General features: G+C 38.8%; 1 protein-coding gene across 4 annotated transcripts in view; it reads right to left on the bottom strand.

Annotated features, from left to right (window-relative positions):
* Positions 1-241: 241 nt before the first annotated feature.
* The window catches only part of CEP152 (centrosomal protein 152), a 45,568-nt gene continuing 27,449 nt past the window's right edge, over positions 242-18,360 (bottom strand). For 3 of the 4 annotated variants that reach the window (XM_080980244.1, XM_080980243.1, XM_080980242.1), the window contains exons 15-28: positions 17,833-17,963; positions 17,143-17,271; positions 16,880-17,015; positions 14,508-14,699; positions 13,505-13,768; positions 12,803-12,934; positions 10,865-11,518; positions 7,057-7,225; positions 4,634-4,804; positions 3,927-4,017; positions 3,743-3,843; positions 3,315-3,471; positions 2,058-2,161; positions 242-1,534 (exon numbers count right to left, since the gene is read on the bottom strand). In XM_080980244.1, the coding sequence (XP_080836370.1) occupies positions 582-1,534; positions 2,058-2,161; positions 3,315-3,471; positions 3,743-3,843; positions 3,927-4,017; positions 4,634-4,804; positions 7,057-7,225; positions 10,865-11,518; positions 12,803-12,934; positions 13,505-13,768; positions 14,508-14,699; positions 16,880-17,015; positions 17,143-17,271; positions 17,833-17,963 (3,384 nt within the window). In that variant the 3' untranslated portion in view covers positions 242-581. The remainder of the gene's footprint in view (positions 1,535-2,057; positions 2,162-3,314; positions 3,472-3,742; positions 3,844-3,926; positions 4,018-4,633; positions 4,805-7,056; positions 7,226-10,864; positions 11,519-12,802; positions 12,935-13,504; positions 13,769-14,507; positions 14,700-16,879; positions 17,016-17,142; positions 17,272-17,832; positions 17,964-18,360) is intronic. The other variant, XM_080980245.1, reaches the window with a different exon arrangement.

The following is an 18,360-nucleotide window of genomic DNA, read 5'->3' as shown; positions in this document are numbered from 1 at the left end:
CATATTTGAAAGGAAATGTTTAAGATTCCATGTCCTGGCATTTCACACATACAGGGCATGGTCTGAAGGTGCATAACATAGTTAACTTTGCTGAAGCTAAGTGGGTTTGGGTCTGGCTACTGGCTGGCTGGAAGACTGCCCTGGAATTCTTATGTCTGCCAGCTCTCTCTCAGGGTGATGAATGTACTAAATAAATGAAAGGTACCCCCAACTTTGAAGAAAGTTCTATGACAATTGTGCATACGGATCACAAAGTGTCAGTTTTATTGCCATATAAATTAAAGAAGTTTGCACTGTACTGCACACTAATCTTGAGGTATAAAAATAGATAATTTCATATGCAAAACGCAACACACACACACACACACACACACTATACACAGTCTAAGTCAGATAGCTAAGACATATCCCAAACCTGCATAAATATTTATGATCAGTCTGTTCATGTAACAGTCGAAAAGGGAAAGTTAAGAATTGGAAAAAAACACTCACAAGACTGTCACAACAGGCTTCCTCCACAGCTTTCATTTAAATATTTTTAAGTATCTCTTTTGTGAGACTGTCCAGAGAGTCCATGATGCTTAATCAAAGTTGATATGTGGGCTGTCAAAGCCACTATCTTGTTGAAAAGCCAAAACATCTTGTGTCTGTTTCCTTGAATTCAGAAGGCTATAGCTTTTCCCAGCTGTTGAACACATTGCACCACTCAGATAGGGATTGGCAGGGCTTAATTTGCTCACTTTCAAAGATGGTACACAGCTAGTATTCATAGCCAGATGGCTTTCATTGCAGCCCATGTCTCGGCTCTTTGTAACACCTGTCTTGTCTTTGTGGCCACCAGGTTGTAGACAAAAACCAGAACTATCTTCTTTGGGGTGGGATTCTCCTGGTGCACTGGAATGTGCTTTCTGAAGAGGATACAGAGACACATCACCGCTATCCATGTGTAAAGTCTCACTGACCAAGCTCCAATCAGAAGAGCATCCTTCATCCCGTTCTGGAGTTTCCTGAATGTCAAAGACTTGAGTTTTCTGAGAAGTTGACTTCTGATGCCTAGAAGCCTGAGTGCATCCAAGTTCTGTAACAACTGGTCTTTCATTTAGGTTCTTAAATCTTACACAAGCTGCTCTGGAGTCAGAGCTATCTCCTGTTCCGCTAGTTGGATGAATGTTTTGGAGCTTTGCTTGAGAAATCCGCGAGGAACGATTCTGGAACGTAGCATCACTGACTGCATGGCACTGACCTTTGCCTACGTTTTCACCTTCATTGAATGCCACCACTGATACAGCACCAAGTGATGTATCATCCAGCTGTTTAAAAGCTCTCCCACCAACTTGGGTATGGGAATTTGCAACTGAGTGGGTTTCAGCATCGAGCTGCTGTTGTAAGCTGCAAGGTATACGTTTCTGGGTAGCGGGGTTACTGGGTTTTTTGACATGAACTTGGTTTTCTACTAGGGTTGGTGAGGGTTGTTGCATATAATTTCTTTGAGGTTTCTCAACCTCAGAGAGCAGCTTGGAATTTTGTGACTGGGCTACAGAAGGTGGAATGGAAAGTAAAAAGAAATTAAAATCAAGCATGTAATTGTTTTGGAGGAATTGTTTTTTTATAGCCAACAACAGTGTATTATAGAAACCTCCAATGACTCGTGCATCACTATGCAGGGGAGGTATTTGCCTCCACCGACAGACTCTTTTCGCTTGGCCTAGACACATCTCAGACTATCCCCTTCCCCAATCAACTGATTTTGTTGTTGTTGCCAATAATGGCTTCTGATCTGATTTGATTTTATGTAAACTCTGACCCATCGGTCCATATTTATTTCTTAACATCGAAGATGTTCTATATCTTATTAAGTTTTTACAGCTGTATCCTCAAAAAATCAACAAACACATATATTTTAAAAAGAATTCCTTCAATGAGTTTAAAGTGCTTCACATATACGGAAGGCACAATTGAAGGTACTATAAGCCACACAAGCAAACATCTTCTCTCACTACATAAGCAAATGACATGTATAAAAAACCAGGAGATAGGCATTCTTCATGTTACTGTACCTGAGTGGGTAACTTTGCTCTGGGATGCATTACGAACAGGTGTTTCTAATATTTTAGCCATTGTAGCAAGTTTGCCAGCAGCACATATTATTTTCTTCTCAGGCCTGCAGGAAAACCAGTAAGAGGTCTTAAAAGTCCACCCTTTTCTGGACTAATCTGATTGACAACTGTTTTAGAGCAGCAAATTACAAGGGCCATTCCAGCCATCTGAAGTTACGACAAAAAGAGAGTGAGTGAGCACTTCAATAAAGAGAGTGACCACTTATATATATATACATATACACATACACACACACACACACACGTCATGCTGGCCACATGACCTGGAAAGCTGTCTGTGGACAATATATATATCACAGAAAGGTTTCTCCAAGGTTTGGCTACTCAAAAGATTCCCTCGTAGCTTTAAAGTTTGAATGATTTAAGGATATCTGCGTAATTCTTCACTATTGTATAAAATAATTATACGACAGGATGGGATTTCTGAGAGATGAGAGCAGAGCTCATGAACTGTGATCTGTCCAAGTGCAGGCTAGAAGAGCAGCTATTACCTCTCTCAATCAATGAGCTGAAAAGCAGAAAGTAGAGGATTTCTCATGAAGAGCAGGCGAGATAACAACTTTGGTAAATTCCACAGGTGCTTTGAGCAACCTATTTCTGCTTGGCAGACAATACTTGGAGAGTATTGTCACTAATAATACCATTATTGATAAGCAAGATTAAAAATACCATATTTTTCCAGGTATAAAACAATATTGTTTTCTTAGAACTAACAGGCAAAAATTGCAGGTTGTCTTATACACGGATAGCAGAGGGGGAAGGGCAATTGGCGTCAGCTACCAGCAGGAGATTGGCCACGGCAATTGGGCGTGTGATTGGTTGCTGTGGCAAGGCTGTAGAGCGATTGGTGCTCCCCCCTCCCAGCTGAACAACTCTGGGCAATCTCCCCCAAAAGAAGCTCAACAACTTTGGGCAATTCCCCCCCCCCCCCCAATTTTTGTTGCAGTCCAAAAAAATAGGGGTCATATTATACATGGTGGGCGTACTATACATGGAAAAATACGGTACTTTCCATAAAGTTAGGCTGTGCAAACCTCTAACTCGGGGTTGGGGCTGAGGCCAAGCGGGTGCAGGCAAGAGGAAAGGAAGAGAATGTCCTGCTAAATGAGCACAAGCCGACTCACTCAGTGTTGGATCTCAAGCACAAGTCTATGAAAAATGTTGTCTTCTCAACTAATACAATTAGAAATACCTCACCCATCATGCTTTCCATCATCAATCAAAAGCTGCTGAAGACAAATGAGGTAATATTTGCGCATCTTCCGGGCTGTCTCTTGACGTTCTCTTAAAACTTCTGCTTTAATAATTTCTGCGGCTCTCTCTTTACTTTCATGTATGTAACGAAGCATGTCACCTATAAACAGCATGGTATAAATTAAATAAAGAATTTATGCTCCAGAGAGACACAACTGGAGTTTCAGAAGTGAATATTCAATAATACAAACAAAAGATCAATGTTTATGAAACATAGTAAGAGGATATATCGTGCAGAAAAGACAGGGGATTATGGGACCCACACTGCAGCCATTCAGTCTTACTGGTAATTTGCCTCAGTTACTGTGTTGTAAAGCATGCAGATGGGGGAAACTAGTTACTGAACTACAAGGAACTTCTTTAGCACTTACTCTTAATTCTGCCCACTGCTTTAATATACTGAAAACGCATTTCTTCCAAGGCTTTTCCATCACAGGAACAAGGGGCTGAGACACTCCCCTCTGACGATGATCTATAAGCACACAAAATACACAGTACACAAACTGAGTATGAAGTTTCAAGCACCCATAAATCACTCTTCTTTTTCTTAACTACCTTGGGGGACCGTTGGCCAACTTCAAATCCTCAAGTTTGTCCTTCATTGTGGAGTTTTCTTCCATTAATGCCTCTACAATTTTTTCATTTTCTAAAAGTACAGAACAAAAATATTACACATTGTTAATTTAACTGGGTATCTAAATAGGAATCAGTGTGGAATTTTTCTGTTATCTTAATTTGGCACCATTGCCAGAATTCTATATAGAACTGAGTAAAAACTTACGGAAACCCTATAGAAACATGCAGCCCAGGCATTTCAAATTTATGTCAAATAGAACCATTAGTATACTAATGGAACATGCAGTGGGATTGCGAGGGAAGAAGATTTGAACACTTCACCCTAAAAAGACACTGTAACATTATCAACTTGTGTCTTCTCTTTCATAGTCTTATAACTTATTTGATTTGGATTGTGGCACCCGAGAAAGGACCTCATCCACCTGGGGATGTATACTTCTATGAAAATGACTCCAGTGGATTGCAACTCCTATTATACCCAGTGTTGGCTGGAGATGGTATAGTCCAGTGATGGCCAAACTTGGCCCTCCAGCTGTTTTGGGACTACAATTCCCATCATCCCTGACCACTGGTCCTGTTAGCTAGGGATGATGGGAGTTGTAGTCCCAAAACATCTGGAGGGCCGAGTTTGGCCATCACTGGTATAGTCCAATAATAATTCTACCTTGACAAATAAGAACACAAACCTTGGAACTGCTCTGACTTTGCTTTGACTGCAAGCTGGAGGTGCTTGCAAGCTTTATCAAGTTTCTTTTTCAAATCCTGACATTCTTTTTCCTTTCTTTCCAGCTGCTGGCGACAGTGCTCACAACAAATGTCTTCTCGGGTCAAGGGATCTCTTTTCCTATATTTCAAATCTGCAGTTAATCAACACAAAAAGTTAAGAAAACTAGAAAACGTGGATTGGTAGCCATTGTATTTGAGGCCAGAAACTACTGTTTTCTTGTATTTTTCTGGAACCTCTGTGTGGTTACAACAGGTTTCTAGTGCCTATATATCTTACTTAGTTGAAGGAAATCAGCTAATAGACCAACCAGAGTCACGTTTATTCTATGCTTCCCAGCTTCTTGGAGTCTTGCTATGTGGAATTTATGGCCCTCCAGATGTTGTAGAAGTGCAACTTCCATCATCCCTGGCCTCTGGCCATGTTCCATCAGAATTGGAATCCAACAACATCTGGAGGAACATAGGTTCCCCATTCCTGACCTTGTTGAAGGGCAATGATTTTTTGACATTTACTGTGAAGGTTCTTTCTGTTCCGAGGTGAATGAAGTATCTAATAGACAGAGAACACTTCACCAATCTTTCAGTTAAGCCTGGTCACTTAAAGATTCCTCCCTGTTCCATGGAAAGGATATAAAAGGTACCTTAGCTGAGGAGATGAAAACTTCTGAAAGAAAGGAGGAAAAGAAAAGGGATAGGGCGGTAAAACTAGAATTTGGTAAAAAGATAAAGGAAGTAATATTAGAAGTGTTTTGACATAGCTACTCAATGCATTTCTACAGAACAAGCATGTATCTTGAGACCTATGTTTCCACATTTGGACACCTCATCAAATCAAATTTTGCATGATGGTTCCTGAGATTAAGGAGCAGTTTTTCAATTTACGCTTGGATACCATTTAGGTGCCATTTTGAATCAAGATAGCTGAATAAACCTTTTAGAATAGTAGTGATTTTACTACTGATTTCAAAGCTGCACTGATTCCACACACCCCTAGAATTCTCAAGCAATACCACATAAGAGGCTGCTAGTTCTTTTTAAATAAGGCTGTTCAGCAGAATTGTTGCAAATTAATCCGCAGATGGTATATAACTAAAATGGTGATAGATAAAATAAATTTCAAAACATGCATGCACACAAACGTTGGAAATGTTGGGTGAAATTATCATACACGATAGGAATATGAAGCGTTAAGGTTTTTGAAAATAATTAAGAATCAAATAGCAGGGGTTTGCTTTTTTAAAAAAAGAGTATGAAATTTTACTAAATGCTATGTTAAGGGGGGAAACCACATTCACAAATGTTGGCTCTCTTTTTGCTGATCCTTGATTCCTATTTTGTAAATAAGAAGAATTAAGAACTCCCTTTCAGAAAAAAATAAAATAGGAGATCAGGAATTTCTTCTAAAAAGCGGCCTCCACTGATGCATCAATGTCTGATGCATCAATGTCTAGTACGCAATGTCTAGTATGCAATTTCCACATGACAGCTTTGAAGAAAGCAAAAGATGTAGCTGTTGCCCTATAGGAGAGTGTTCTCAAGCTGTGTGGTTTAGGCAAGTGTCATAGGCCACAGAAATGCAGGCTTTAAACAATTTGGCTTTCGAAGTGCGAGAATCCCCCTGAAATCTGGGATGAAAAGAGACAAACAATGAGTCAGGCTATCTAAATGTCTTTGTCCGCTTGTTGTAGATTTTGATAGCCTATCAACTTCTGTCAAATCCTCTCAGAGGGTGATAGGGTTTGATGATAATAATAATAATAATAATAATAATAATAATAATAATAAATTTTATTTATATCCCGCCCTCCCCAGCCGAAGCCGGGCTCAGGGCGGCTAACAACAATAAAATAATCCAACATTTTAAAAACATTTCATTATAAAAATTAATTAAAATCAAATTGATGGCAACCGTTAAGCAAAATTCTGGGCAGATTGCCAGATTGAGGGAGAAGAATCATGGTTCCTATGAAACATGGAATACATCTTTGGTCTGAAAGCCTGGTCTGTGCATGGAATACTCCCATCTCTGGAAATCAGAGGTAATGCTTAGGATTTGCGTGATGCCATCAGAGAAGGAAATAAGAGCAGGAATAGGCAACCTTCGGCTCTCTAGATGTTTTTGACTACTATTCCCATCATCCCTGACCACTGGTCCTGTTAGCTAGGGATCATAGGAGTTGTAGGCCAAAACATCTGGAGGGCCGAAGGTTGCCTATGCCTGAAATAGAGGGAAGGGCAACAGCAGGTAGCTGTCAGTATTACAGTATTTGTACAATGCTGTTTATATCCAGTTATATCCAGTTGCTACTATAAAAATGTTATTTTACAAAGAAACAAACCAATGTCAAGATTAAAGCAAGGCGGAAGGAAATAATACCAATACCCATTTCAGATTCCTGCAAAGGTGTCTGCTTCCTTAACATCCTTTGTAGTTCTACTTGCTGTCCAACGTTGTACATGGAAGGTCTTGCTTTGTCTCCTGTCTCTCCTTCACTGCTGTGTAAGCAGGAGTCCCCTGGTTCTTTGAAATTATAGTCCAGAACCTCGTGTTTCTGCAAAAGATATCACAAATTCAAGTTCCAAATGAGAGCCACTAATATCAATTTCTATTTAGGTGTACAAAGTATTTTACAATTCTCTATCTTCACAAGCCTGTAAAAGACTAGGGTAAAGTTAGTCATCAAGACCACCTAACATGCTCCATGGCTATGCAGAAATGTGGACCTAGCTTTCCAAGGGCTAGACCATGGAGTATCTATTGCACCACACTGTTTAAAAGAAGCATATTAAATGGTATATTTATATTCAATCAAAGATTGGGCAATATTCTTAGACTCAGTTTAAATGCCCCTCTTCAGCTTTAAAAACATTTCTAGCAAGAAAAGAAACCCCTTGTGGAGTTTTTATATCTGTCTTTATATATAGACAGATTTATATTCATGTATATTCAAGGAGATAAAACTTGTTTGCAAGGCTTCATGACAACAAATGAAAGAAAACAGTCCAAACATTGTCTCACTACTGCAGAACAGAGAAGGCTCTTCATACTGACATAGTTCAATAATGCTTAATTTTCAGAGCATTTTGAAGACTCCCTCACCTTGCAGAGAGGAGAAAGACTAACAGCTAAATACAAAGTCATGGCTGTCATAGGAGTCGGAATAATGCAGAGGGGAATGTGATCAAGGGTGACCCACTCTTAAATCCTTTCTGTAATGATGCACTGAAAAAGGCCCCTACATTCCTCATCTCTGTAAAAATTCCTGGTGCTCCATTCTCTCCTGGCCCCTTTTTCTTTTAAAGCTGATATTCTGTTCTTCTTGGTTTTGCCAAATACTATCTGATCATCATTGATCAGGGAACAGGTGGAATGAGGTTTTACAGTGAGGGACTATAGTAAAGTATAATCCACACCGCCACAACATAATATATCATTAACTGCCACCACTGCGTTTTTGCCCAAAGAAAAAAGAGCAGCACTTGAGATTACATTCATATGTAACAGCATTGGTGGAATCATCCTAGCAACAACAAAAGAGGTTTGGAATGCAATGACAGTGTGCGGAATTTGGTGACATCAGGCAAATCAATATAACTCTACAGAATGGCTGAATCAAGCCTTTAACTTCTGTCTTTCCACCAGTGTTTATATTATTCAATATTCAACCACTCTTAAACTGTGTTAAACTTTTGTTTCTCTGGGGCATGATGGGAAATAGGATGAAAAGTGTATCTCTGTATAAAATCTATTTAAAGTTCTTGTTGTGAGTCCAATGGTAGATATAGTACTCATTTTCTTTAGATGGAAAGAGAACAATAATAATCCCTTTTTTGTTATATCTTTCTGTATCATGGTGCTTTTCAAAACAGGGTATAAGACCTTATTAGGTAGACCACTCAATGTGGGCCTGCAAGCACGTAACTTTTAAGGTCAGTCTCAGTGTGGCTACAATGTCCAAAAGCTCCAAAAACTCCACCTCAAAGTAGCTCCTTCAGTTTCCTTATTGAGAACACTTCTGCAGTACTCTGAAAACTTTGTTACAGCCTTCACATAGCTTTGCTGTGAAAGCGAGACAATCTCTTTTGGGAGCAGCTGGGAGCCAGTTATAGGAAGACTGAACAACTTGGCTACAACTTTCCTGATGGATAAATACTATCTATTCAGGGAGCAGCCAAGAGAGCAAATGATGGAAAGCAGGCCAGAGTGGCAACTTAAAAACAACCACCATCACCACCTATTTAACGTAAACACGAATTCAATAATAAATAATGGGGAGAATTTTATATGGAATTTATGGTGCAGTTGCTCTTTTCATTAAATGAGGGGTGTTTAATGAATTTAACAATGAGTAAGAGGAGGAAAGGGGGTGGGGATGCTCATTAAATTCACTTATCCAATTCACTAAGGAATAAGACAGCAATTTATGCTTGTGGAGTGGTTATAAGGGCTTGCCACAAGCAGCATGCATAATTAAAAATACAAAAAGCAATTAAATCTAATGCGTGCAATGGAAAAATTATTCGAAAGTGCTTCCTCAATAAAGAGCAACAAATTGGTAACAACTGAATAAAACTGTTATTCAAATGGGGTGAGTAATTAATGTGAGGGTCCCCTATGTAGTGCACATGGGCACCACAGTACCCCAAGACACTACAAACCCCGTGGTGCCCCCCAGGGTCCCTATCCTTCCCATTTTTGCAGAACTGATGGGCGCTGGGGAGGAATTACCATTTTTTCTTGCCTTTTTTGTCTGTGCTTTATTTGTCTGAAGTGTGTGTTGTTTTTCCTCCTAGTGAAATGGTTGTTTTGTGGTGTCAGGGCCACCTGAATTAGTTCATCAATGAGCTCACCAATTAAGGACAGGAAAGTGAGAGTAGCCAACTGTATGTCTGTATCTGGGGGGTGGTGTGGTGTGGTGTGGTGTACCTGGCATCTAGATGTGTGCTGGAGAAGTGCTCTGTTGTACGTGTGGCAAGTGTGTATGAACGCACACCAATGACATACAGTGAGAGTGACATGTGTCCACACTAGCACGCAGCTCTCAGAGGTGGCCAAGCCTCAATGAGGCCCATGGGCGTTTCCAAAAGCTGGGGTTGCCAAGGTGGGAAACAGGTTTAGTCTCCACACCAAATGGTACTCCTGAAGGAATCCTTTGTCTTTAATGGAGCAAATCACAATCATTCACTTGCTCTGAGAACCAAACTTGCCACCCACAACTGAGCATTTCATGCCCCACTGCAGGGTTCCACGGTGTGTGTGTGTGTGTGTGTGTGTGTGTGTGTGTAGGATACAAATGTGTCTGAGTGAAAAGATGCACCTCAAGCCCCTAGGAGTCTCTACAGGCTCACCCCTCCATACATACATATACCCCACTCATCATAAAATCAGGCTTTTTACAAGTGTTGATAAAAATGGTGACGGGTGAAATATCTAATTTGTAAATCCCAGTTAAATCTGATGTCTTCCTGTTTTTGAACTTGTGACAAATTTTAGGGAGAGATGTGAAGAGGTTTGACCATGAGTCAATAATTCATCTACTAGACGGACAAAATAAGTATACAACTGTGAAGACAGTAATGAGAGGGGGTTTTTTTAGGAGAGAATTCTGTATCCTGCCTGGGAAATTCAAAATTTTAAGTATGTTTTTGTATTTTATTCATTTAAGTTTTACTTTTTCCAGATTTGCAGATTCATTTTCTTTAAACTCATTTTTATAAAATGCAGTATTAAAATGGAATGTTTTTAACAAGAGAAACATTTCCCCCCTTTTTAAAGGGGCAAGCAGTAAACTATGAGAAATTCAGCACATTAAACTTGCTTATGTTAAAGTTTATCCAAGTCTGAATTAAACTTCTATTGCTTATTTTGTGTTACTTTCATTCTGTGAAACCTGTTTTGTAATAGTGTGATGACTAAATAGAAATAAACAAATTGAGTCAAGTCTGGCAAGGCTACACTTGCACAAATCTATTTTATCCTCCCCCTTTGCATGTATAGTTAACAAATTCTATATTATCTACAACATTTCCGCATCAATTGGTCCTCATACTTCCCCCACCCCCAACTCTGAAAAAATACATGGCTCCTTATTTTTCTTAAACTTGTCCATAATCAGAGTGTGAAAGCCAAAATGTAGCTTGTTTTTAAATGAAACCCCACATGTTTTCATTTAAAGTTGCATAAATGTTACCTCATTCCATTCTTGCTTGGCTTTTTCCAGAACGGCGCTGACAGTGGCTCTATATGCTTTTTGCAGACAAAATGTCAGTTTCTCTTTGAACTGGGAATTGATCTGAATGGTAGGAGTAGCAGTCCACTTAAGTTGCTGAGCACGTTCTTCGCTTGAGCATTTGACCAAGTTCTTGTGCATGTCATCTAAGAGGAGTTCCACCTGAACCAGAATCCTTTCTTCATACTGGCGAATTTCATTTTGGAATCTCTTGGCTTCTCCGGCTGCCCATTCTTGTTGCTTTCTGCCCAGACACATATTCAGTTCTGCCTCTTTTTGATCTAGAAGTTCTTTCTTCTGCTTTGCAAAGTCTTCTTTTGCTTTGGCAAGCACCTCATTGATTTTATTCCTGTGGTCATATAAAAAAGAGTGGTAATCTTTTTCATTTTGGTCTTGAATCCTCAGAAACTCCTCTTGCTTTTCCTTGTTCCACTGAGTCCGAGATTTTGCCACTTCTGCTTTAATAATGGCAGGGATTTCTTCTTTTTTGAGTTCTAGTTCCCTTTTAAGGGAAAATACCTTATCTTCAAGTTCTTTGGTCCTTACTCTAGCTATATCAGTGTTCTCATGTTCCTTCTTCCACTTTTCTTCAGCAGCTGAAAGAGCCCGTGACACCTAAAGAATGCAACACATGATGGCCCGTCAGCGATACTCTGACAAATTTATCTAAAGGTTACAGGTGGCTTGGTGCAGACAGAACCCTGCCTTGTGTCCTAATGATGGTTAGGAACTCAGGAGTGCACACAAGCTTGCATGCTCCACTCTTTTCTCCGCTTGCGTAAGCACTTCCCTCCGCCCTCATTCAGTTCTGGTAACTATTGTTAGCATTACTATTATATTTGTACAGGCATGCTCCCTAACCATAGTTAAGTGTCAAAACAAAGCCCTGGTTAGAGGTAGAACTATGCTTAGTGTTTTAATATAGGTGCAAGCCCATCTCTGATACTGAGGGAGAAGCTGATTGAATGGTCCTCTAGATCACATAGACATCATTAGGAGATTGGACAGCTTTACCTGTGCACCAGTCAAAATTAACCCATTTGAGAATACTAGCACTTGTACCAAGGTGAGTGCCACTCTTGTCAGTGGCTTGAATTCAGTATAATTAAATAATGTAAGCAGAACTTGCACTGGATTTTTAAAAAAAAACAACACTAGATGATTTGGAAAAGAAAAAAAAATAATTTGGAAAATTTCATCAGCTGTACTAACAAATTTATCATAGCTCTCTTTTTGAAAGCAGAATGGAACATTGGTCACTTACCATGAATGGACCTCCAAGGTTGGCACAGGGATATATCTATGTGATTGGTTGTGTTTCATGATTCACCTATGGCATGGACATATGCTAAGCTAAAAGCAGAAAGACAGTTTTGGTGCCCAAAGGCCACTGCCCTCAATTTGCCAGTTAAGTGAGAAATCCTTATGCACTACAACTTCTTTGTTGTTCTTTTCTGTGGGCAGCATGCCAAAACCGTGGGGATAAATTGAAGAGTATAAAGAAGGCTTGTTTGTTTGTTTTTTGGTTTAAGGTAAATGGAGGGAAAAGAGACAAAGGAGGGAGATTTAAAGTAAACAGAGGGAAACTAGGATGACAAAAGAGCAAGGAGAAACTTGAGCATCAAAATAGGAGAAGAAACCATGTCTACTTTAAGTGATGGCAAGAACTGAACTGAGGGAGGAGCTTAAGGGTGGGAGCTCTAGCAAAACAAAATGCATTATACCATTCCCTCAAGCAAAGCATAAAACACAACTTATGGAGAACACTGGTCTACTGAAATTGAGCAGTTAACATACATTTCTGATCAAGTGGGCTCAAATCTGTAACTTTTCCAGTTTGAACCTACTGTGAGAAATAAGCCAAGTTTTGCCCATCACGAGCAAGTCATTCTCCACTACCTGTTTTGCTGTGCTGATTTCACATTCCTTCTCCCATTTTTCCTTGGCTACCTTCAGGTGAGCTTTGTATTCCTCAAGCTCAGTCAGTTCTTGCAGCCACCTGACACGAGCTTTGGTCAGAGCCAGTTCCACCTACAAATGGGTAAGTGGAGCTTCAGTCCATGTTCAACTAATCACAGAATGAAGAGAAAGGACTTCAGCTACAAATCTGTCTGTGCAGGTGCTTAAACTCACTGAAATCAATGAGATATAAAGTAGCCCAACTGTGCCCAGGATTAAAGCAACAGATATTGACCCTTTTCCCATGTAAAATGTGGTTGGTTTCAATACAAGCCAACTTCAAAATCAGGAGAGAGAACCAGAAGATGGGAGAATGCAAGCCTGAGGCTTCACACAGATTCAATCTAAATCAATCTGATTGTTTAGTGTTATGGTCTAATTTGCACATTAAAAGCTAGACAACCAGCTATCATATAAAGGTTTTGAACTCTGAGGTAATGAAAGTGTATATAGTCAGATTCATCTTAAGAACATGCTTAAAAATACATGATTTAGAACTGCTTATTAATCAGTGTCTATTATACACTGATTCAACTCTAGCGTGGCAATATTAAGAAAATGTGTATTATGATAACTATATTTTTTCTTGCACATGCTTTGGCCATATTTGGGGCAAAGCAGTATGTTTTGTTTGCTTGTTACCTGACTAGCAATGCTCTCATGATGCCTTGCTTCACAATCTCTCAGGGCCTTTTCCTTTTCTTGCAGTGCCTCCTGAATTAGTAGTGTCTGTTTTTCAACTGCTTCGGCAATCATTTGGTCCAACAATTCATCTGTGACGGTTAACAACTCTGTTTGGCCACAATAATCATTGAGTTCCACTGCAGGCCTCTTTGCTTCTTCTAAAGCTTGATCGAGTCTATGTTGCCACTCTTTTTCAACTTCCTGAATAGCTCTGTCTTTGATCTACATGGAACAAATGATGTGGATTTTTTTAGAGCACACTAAGAAACATCTAAATCAACCATCAAACATAAAAGCTAAATTTCATACTGTCAATCTCCAAAAGAAACAAAGTGAAATCAAGGCTTAAGTTTTTCTTTCTTTCATTAGAAGCAGAAAGAAGAGCACCTCGTCTTCAAAAAAATTCACTTGCCACGTGTGAAATGATTAAGCCAATGTTTTCTGAGAGCAAATGTAACAGCAGAATAGTGTGTATGATCCTTGATCACTTAAGAAAAAATAAGCTGGAAATGAACACACAAATGAATACGTACTAGAAAAGGATGTTGCCACCAACTACAACAAAGAAACAAATCTATTTTAGCACTATGCTTTTAAATGCAAGGAACAAATGGCAAGCTTCTGCAAGAGCCAAAGAATTCAGAAAGAATTCTTCAGTGTCTGCATAAATAGCATCCCAGAAGCAGTTCACTGTATATAGTGGTACCTCTGGATGAGAACGGGATCCGTTCCGGAGCCCCGTTTGCATCCTGAAGCGAATGTAAGATGTGACTTCACGTGCGCGTGTTTCGCCGCTTCCGCGCATAACGTGATTTTGAGCATCTGTGCATGCGTGAGTGGCGAAACCCAGAAGTAATGCGCTCCGTTACTTCCAGGTTGCTGCAGAGCGCAACCTGAAAATATTCATCCCAAAGCTACTTCAACCCGAGGTATGACTGTATTAGTACAAACCCCAGCACACCTCTTTCTGTTCTCTCTCCCAGAGGGTTTTGACTACCATCACTTCATTTTCAATGTGCTGCTTCACATCAGATTCTTTTTCTCTCAGCCATTGGCTCTTGGCTGTTACAATGGAATTCCTGTGTTCTTCCTCTAGTTCAGCCCTCAGCCTGCTCAAAGAGTCTTCTTTTTCCTTCGATAACTGTTTCTTGAGCTAGGAAAAAAATAACAAGATTAGTAATTAACTTTTTGATAAATACAACAGCTTCGGAACTAAACATCTGCAATGGTTTATCAGCTTCTTGGCAAAGAACAAAAGTATTAAAGCTGTTGTAATAGACACCACACCTGTTAGAATTAAAAAAGCTCTTCTCTTAATACTATCACTGGTGTGATCTTACCACTATTTATGTGGTTATGTTACCCTAGCATTTCTTACTCAAGGGGTTTCTCTTAGGCTGCAGTTTTATACACACTTTTGTGGGAGGAAGTTTCACTGAACACAGTGGGACTACTTCCAAGTAAACATGCATAGGATTATGCTGTTACTTAAAACAGTTCCCTGCATTCTTCCTTGCCAGTTCTTACATCTAAAACTTTCTCATTGCAAGCAATTCTCTCTTCCTTCAAATCCCTCTTCAAAACCAACCTTTCCCATGGAGTTTTGGGCTTAGCTTCTTGATCCTTATGCCCAACGAAATTTAAACATAGGTATATTTGCTTGTTTTCATCTCATGTTATTCTTGCCTGTCTGCAGGGTGGATAAAAATCAATGATTTATTTTTTTTAAAAAAGGTTTTTAAAAATTTAAATCAGATTTTTAAAATTTAAATCGGATTTTTAAAATAAAATGCTTTTGGAGGAAAAATCTTTCTAAAGATAGTTTTATATTTAAGTTACATTATAGTCCAAAGGAAATAAGAATTTGTTTTGAGTTTTTCATGTGTGCTAAAACTCAGTCTAAGTTTGTTTGTTTTTTAAATTGTTTAACCACATCACTTAACAAACATGGATACATATGCTATAATGTTACTGTTTTAGTTAAGTAAATTGTTTAAATTGTTATTAAGGAAGTGATTGTTTTTCTCCTTCCTATAAAGTACTGCAGAAAAGTTGTCCAAATATAGTTAACTTATTAAACCTCACAATAATTTCATAATTATCCGTCTATGTATTTTTAACAATATAACCAAATCAGTAATTTTTGGTATAACTGTAAAAACTACTCTGAAAATTTTTTATTCCAAAAAAGAAACCTTCATCTGGTTGTAAATATGCAAGACTGAGTCTTTCTGTAAAAAAAATGATTTAAAACAAGTCTTACTGACTAGTGATTTAAATCATGATTTAAATCGTGATTTAAATCGATTTGATCTAAATCAAATCCACCCTGCCTGCCTGCCCTTAACTTGTTAACCCTGCCTTTAGTTTTCTCTGTTGTTGACTCACCACTGTCAAAGTTTCTAAGCACCTTGGAGCTGTCTGAAGTGTGTACACACTTTTATTATTCTACAAAGAAATGGTCATTGATAGTGCTTTGGAATCAAATACTACCATAAAGCAAGATTACAAATCAAAATGCCTTTATAGACAACTTCCATATGAAAGTAGAATGAAGGCCAAAAAAAATCCATTCACTGTTATTCTGTACAACAAAATCCATCTTTCATATTTACATTTCTGATGGTGAAGAGCATCTTCAGACACAAAATAAAGCCGAAAGCTATGGAACCAGAGTTTCTACCAGAGTCAGAAATCAACTACTAAACATGATTGATATACAACGATTAAATGTGAGTAAGGGGCTATGTATGATTTCACAATCCTAAGCATATAAAATTTGTATTGGAAAACAGAAAAAAAACTATTTAACTTAGGGTTTCTATTTGGTCCACAAATGAGCCTTTAATCCTCATTATATATTTTAAGGGTTGGATCCTGCAAGCACCCAATACATAACTTGGTAATATGTTCACACAATCATTATATGTATGCAAAACTCTAACATCTTTAAAACTGGAAAGCGCTTAAGGTGAGTGAAATATAGCTCACCTCAATAAGTGCTTTCTAACTTTAATTAATATGCTACCATATTTAGACAGACGCAGATATAATATCACAGTAAATGCCAGCAAGATAGGGGTGATTCATGCTTGAGGAGGGACAGGTGGGAAAGAGTACAAGATCCTATGTGGCCTATCTTCCATAGTTTAATTATGCTTAAGGAGCAGCAAGTGTTATGTCTGTTCTGCACCAATTCAGGCATTCCCAAACATTTTACTTAACACAAATTGCTGAGAGAATTTGCCTTTGTTCAGGAACCAAATCTGGTATAGTTGCTATGCAATCACCATCTCTGGAGTATTTTTTTCTTAGGATTATTTCTGCTTCTACCTTCTCTTCCTTCAGTTGCTGCTTTTGTTCAAATTCTGCCTTCAGAGTGGCCTCCTGCTCATCTCTCTCTCTGCAGACAGTGACGTAACATTCCTTCACTGAGAGCATCTCTTTGTTCAACTCATCAATGACAGTCCTGGAAACACATACAAGTTGCATTTTAAAAGATAAAAAAAATCCCAGTTCTTTTCTAATAAAACAGTGAGTCTGAAAGTGAAACAGTTTCGGGCAGTCTAACTTAGCAGGGCAAAAACAAATCTCACTTTAACTGTGTAATTTTCATTTCATAATCATAGGTGAGTTTTTCTTTCTCTGCAGCATGCCTTTCTTCAAGCTCTTCACAAAGCTTTTTCTTCATGTTTTCATAATGTTGCTGATAGGTTCTTTCACATCTGGAGATAGGAGACAGGAAGAGGAAAAAGCCTAAGAAATGATTTTGTACAAAGAGCAAAACAAACAAAGCCTGCAACCCATCAAGCATATGCATGCATGCATGCATACACACACACACAGCGAGAGAGAGAGAGAGAGCGTGCGCAATTTCTGGGGTGGTTAAAGCTCAGGGGGTAAGAATTAACTCTCCTCTCCTCAACTGTGTCTGATGTCACAATCAGGCTTCAAGGAAGGCTTCCACTGGCTACAGTAGTAGGTTCCTTTCAAGCTTAATTACATGTCACAATTAGACTTGAAAAAGCACTCTCTTAGCTCTAACAGAAAGTTATTTTCAAGGCTGCTTGTTTGGAGAAAGGAGTGATCTTTCTGGTGGTTGCAGGTGGAGATGGAAAGCTAACCCTCACCTCCTTGGCTACTACTAGTACAGACAAGTCCTAATAAATACAGAATCCGAGCCAACCCGTTTTCTACTTCTTTATCTCCTAAACAGAGAAAATCAAAAAGTAACATTTATAGGCACATAAAGGACATTATGTTAGCTCCCCACTCCCCCACATTACCTGTCAAGAGCTTCTTGCTTATCCCGATCAGACTCCTGAATCATCTGTCTCATTTGACTACATAGCTCCTGATTTGCATTTTTCAGTTTTTCTTGGTTTTCTATTAATTCCCGAATACGTGCATTAAGGCTCTGTCCAAACAAAAAATAAGAGAGGAATAATGATAAAAGGTCAATTTAAATTTGAATAATGCTCACATCTTATTAACATGTCCTGCCTTTACAGAGAAACATTTTATGGGTAACACTGCCAAAAGTGGCATCCCTGTGTAAAGTTCTTTTCTCTCCCAAAACAGGTATGAACATGTGTGTTCTAACACTGTGTGCATCTTTCCTTTTGCCAGCGGCAGCCAATGATGTGGGGTAGAAAACATATACTGCAGTGACATCACAAAGTAATGTAACAATGGGTGTCAATCTGAACTCTGACTATGGTTTATTTCTGTAGATCATAGTATCCGTGCAGTTGGCATGAATTTATATAAAAAAGGGTCTCCTCAATGAATAGTTCTTATCTTAAATGTAACCT

Source organism: Podarcis pityusensis (genome assembly GCF_964106645.2).
Source record: "Podarcis pityusensis genome assembly, chromosome: 14".
Taxonomy (NCBI): Eukaryota; Metazoa; Chordata; class Lepidosauria; order Squamata; family Lacertidae; genus Podarcis; species Podarcis pityusensis.
This window is presented reverse-complemented; position numbering and strand designations above follow the sequence as displayed.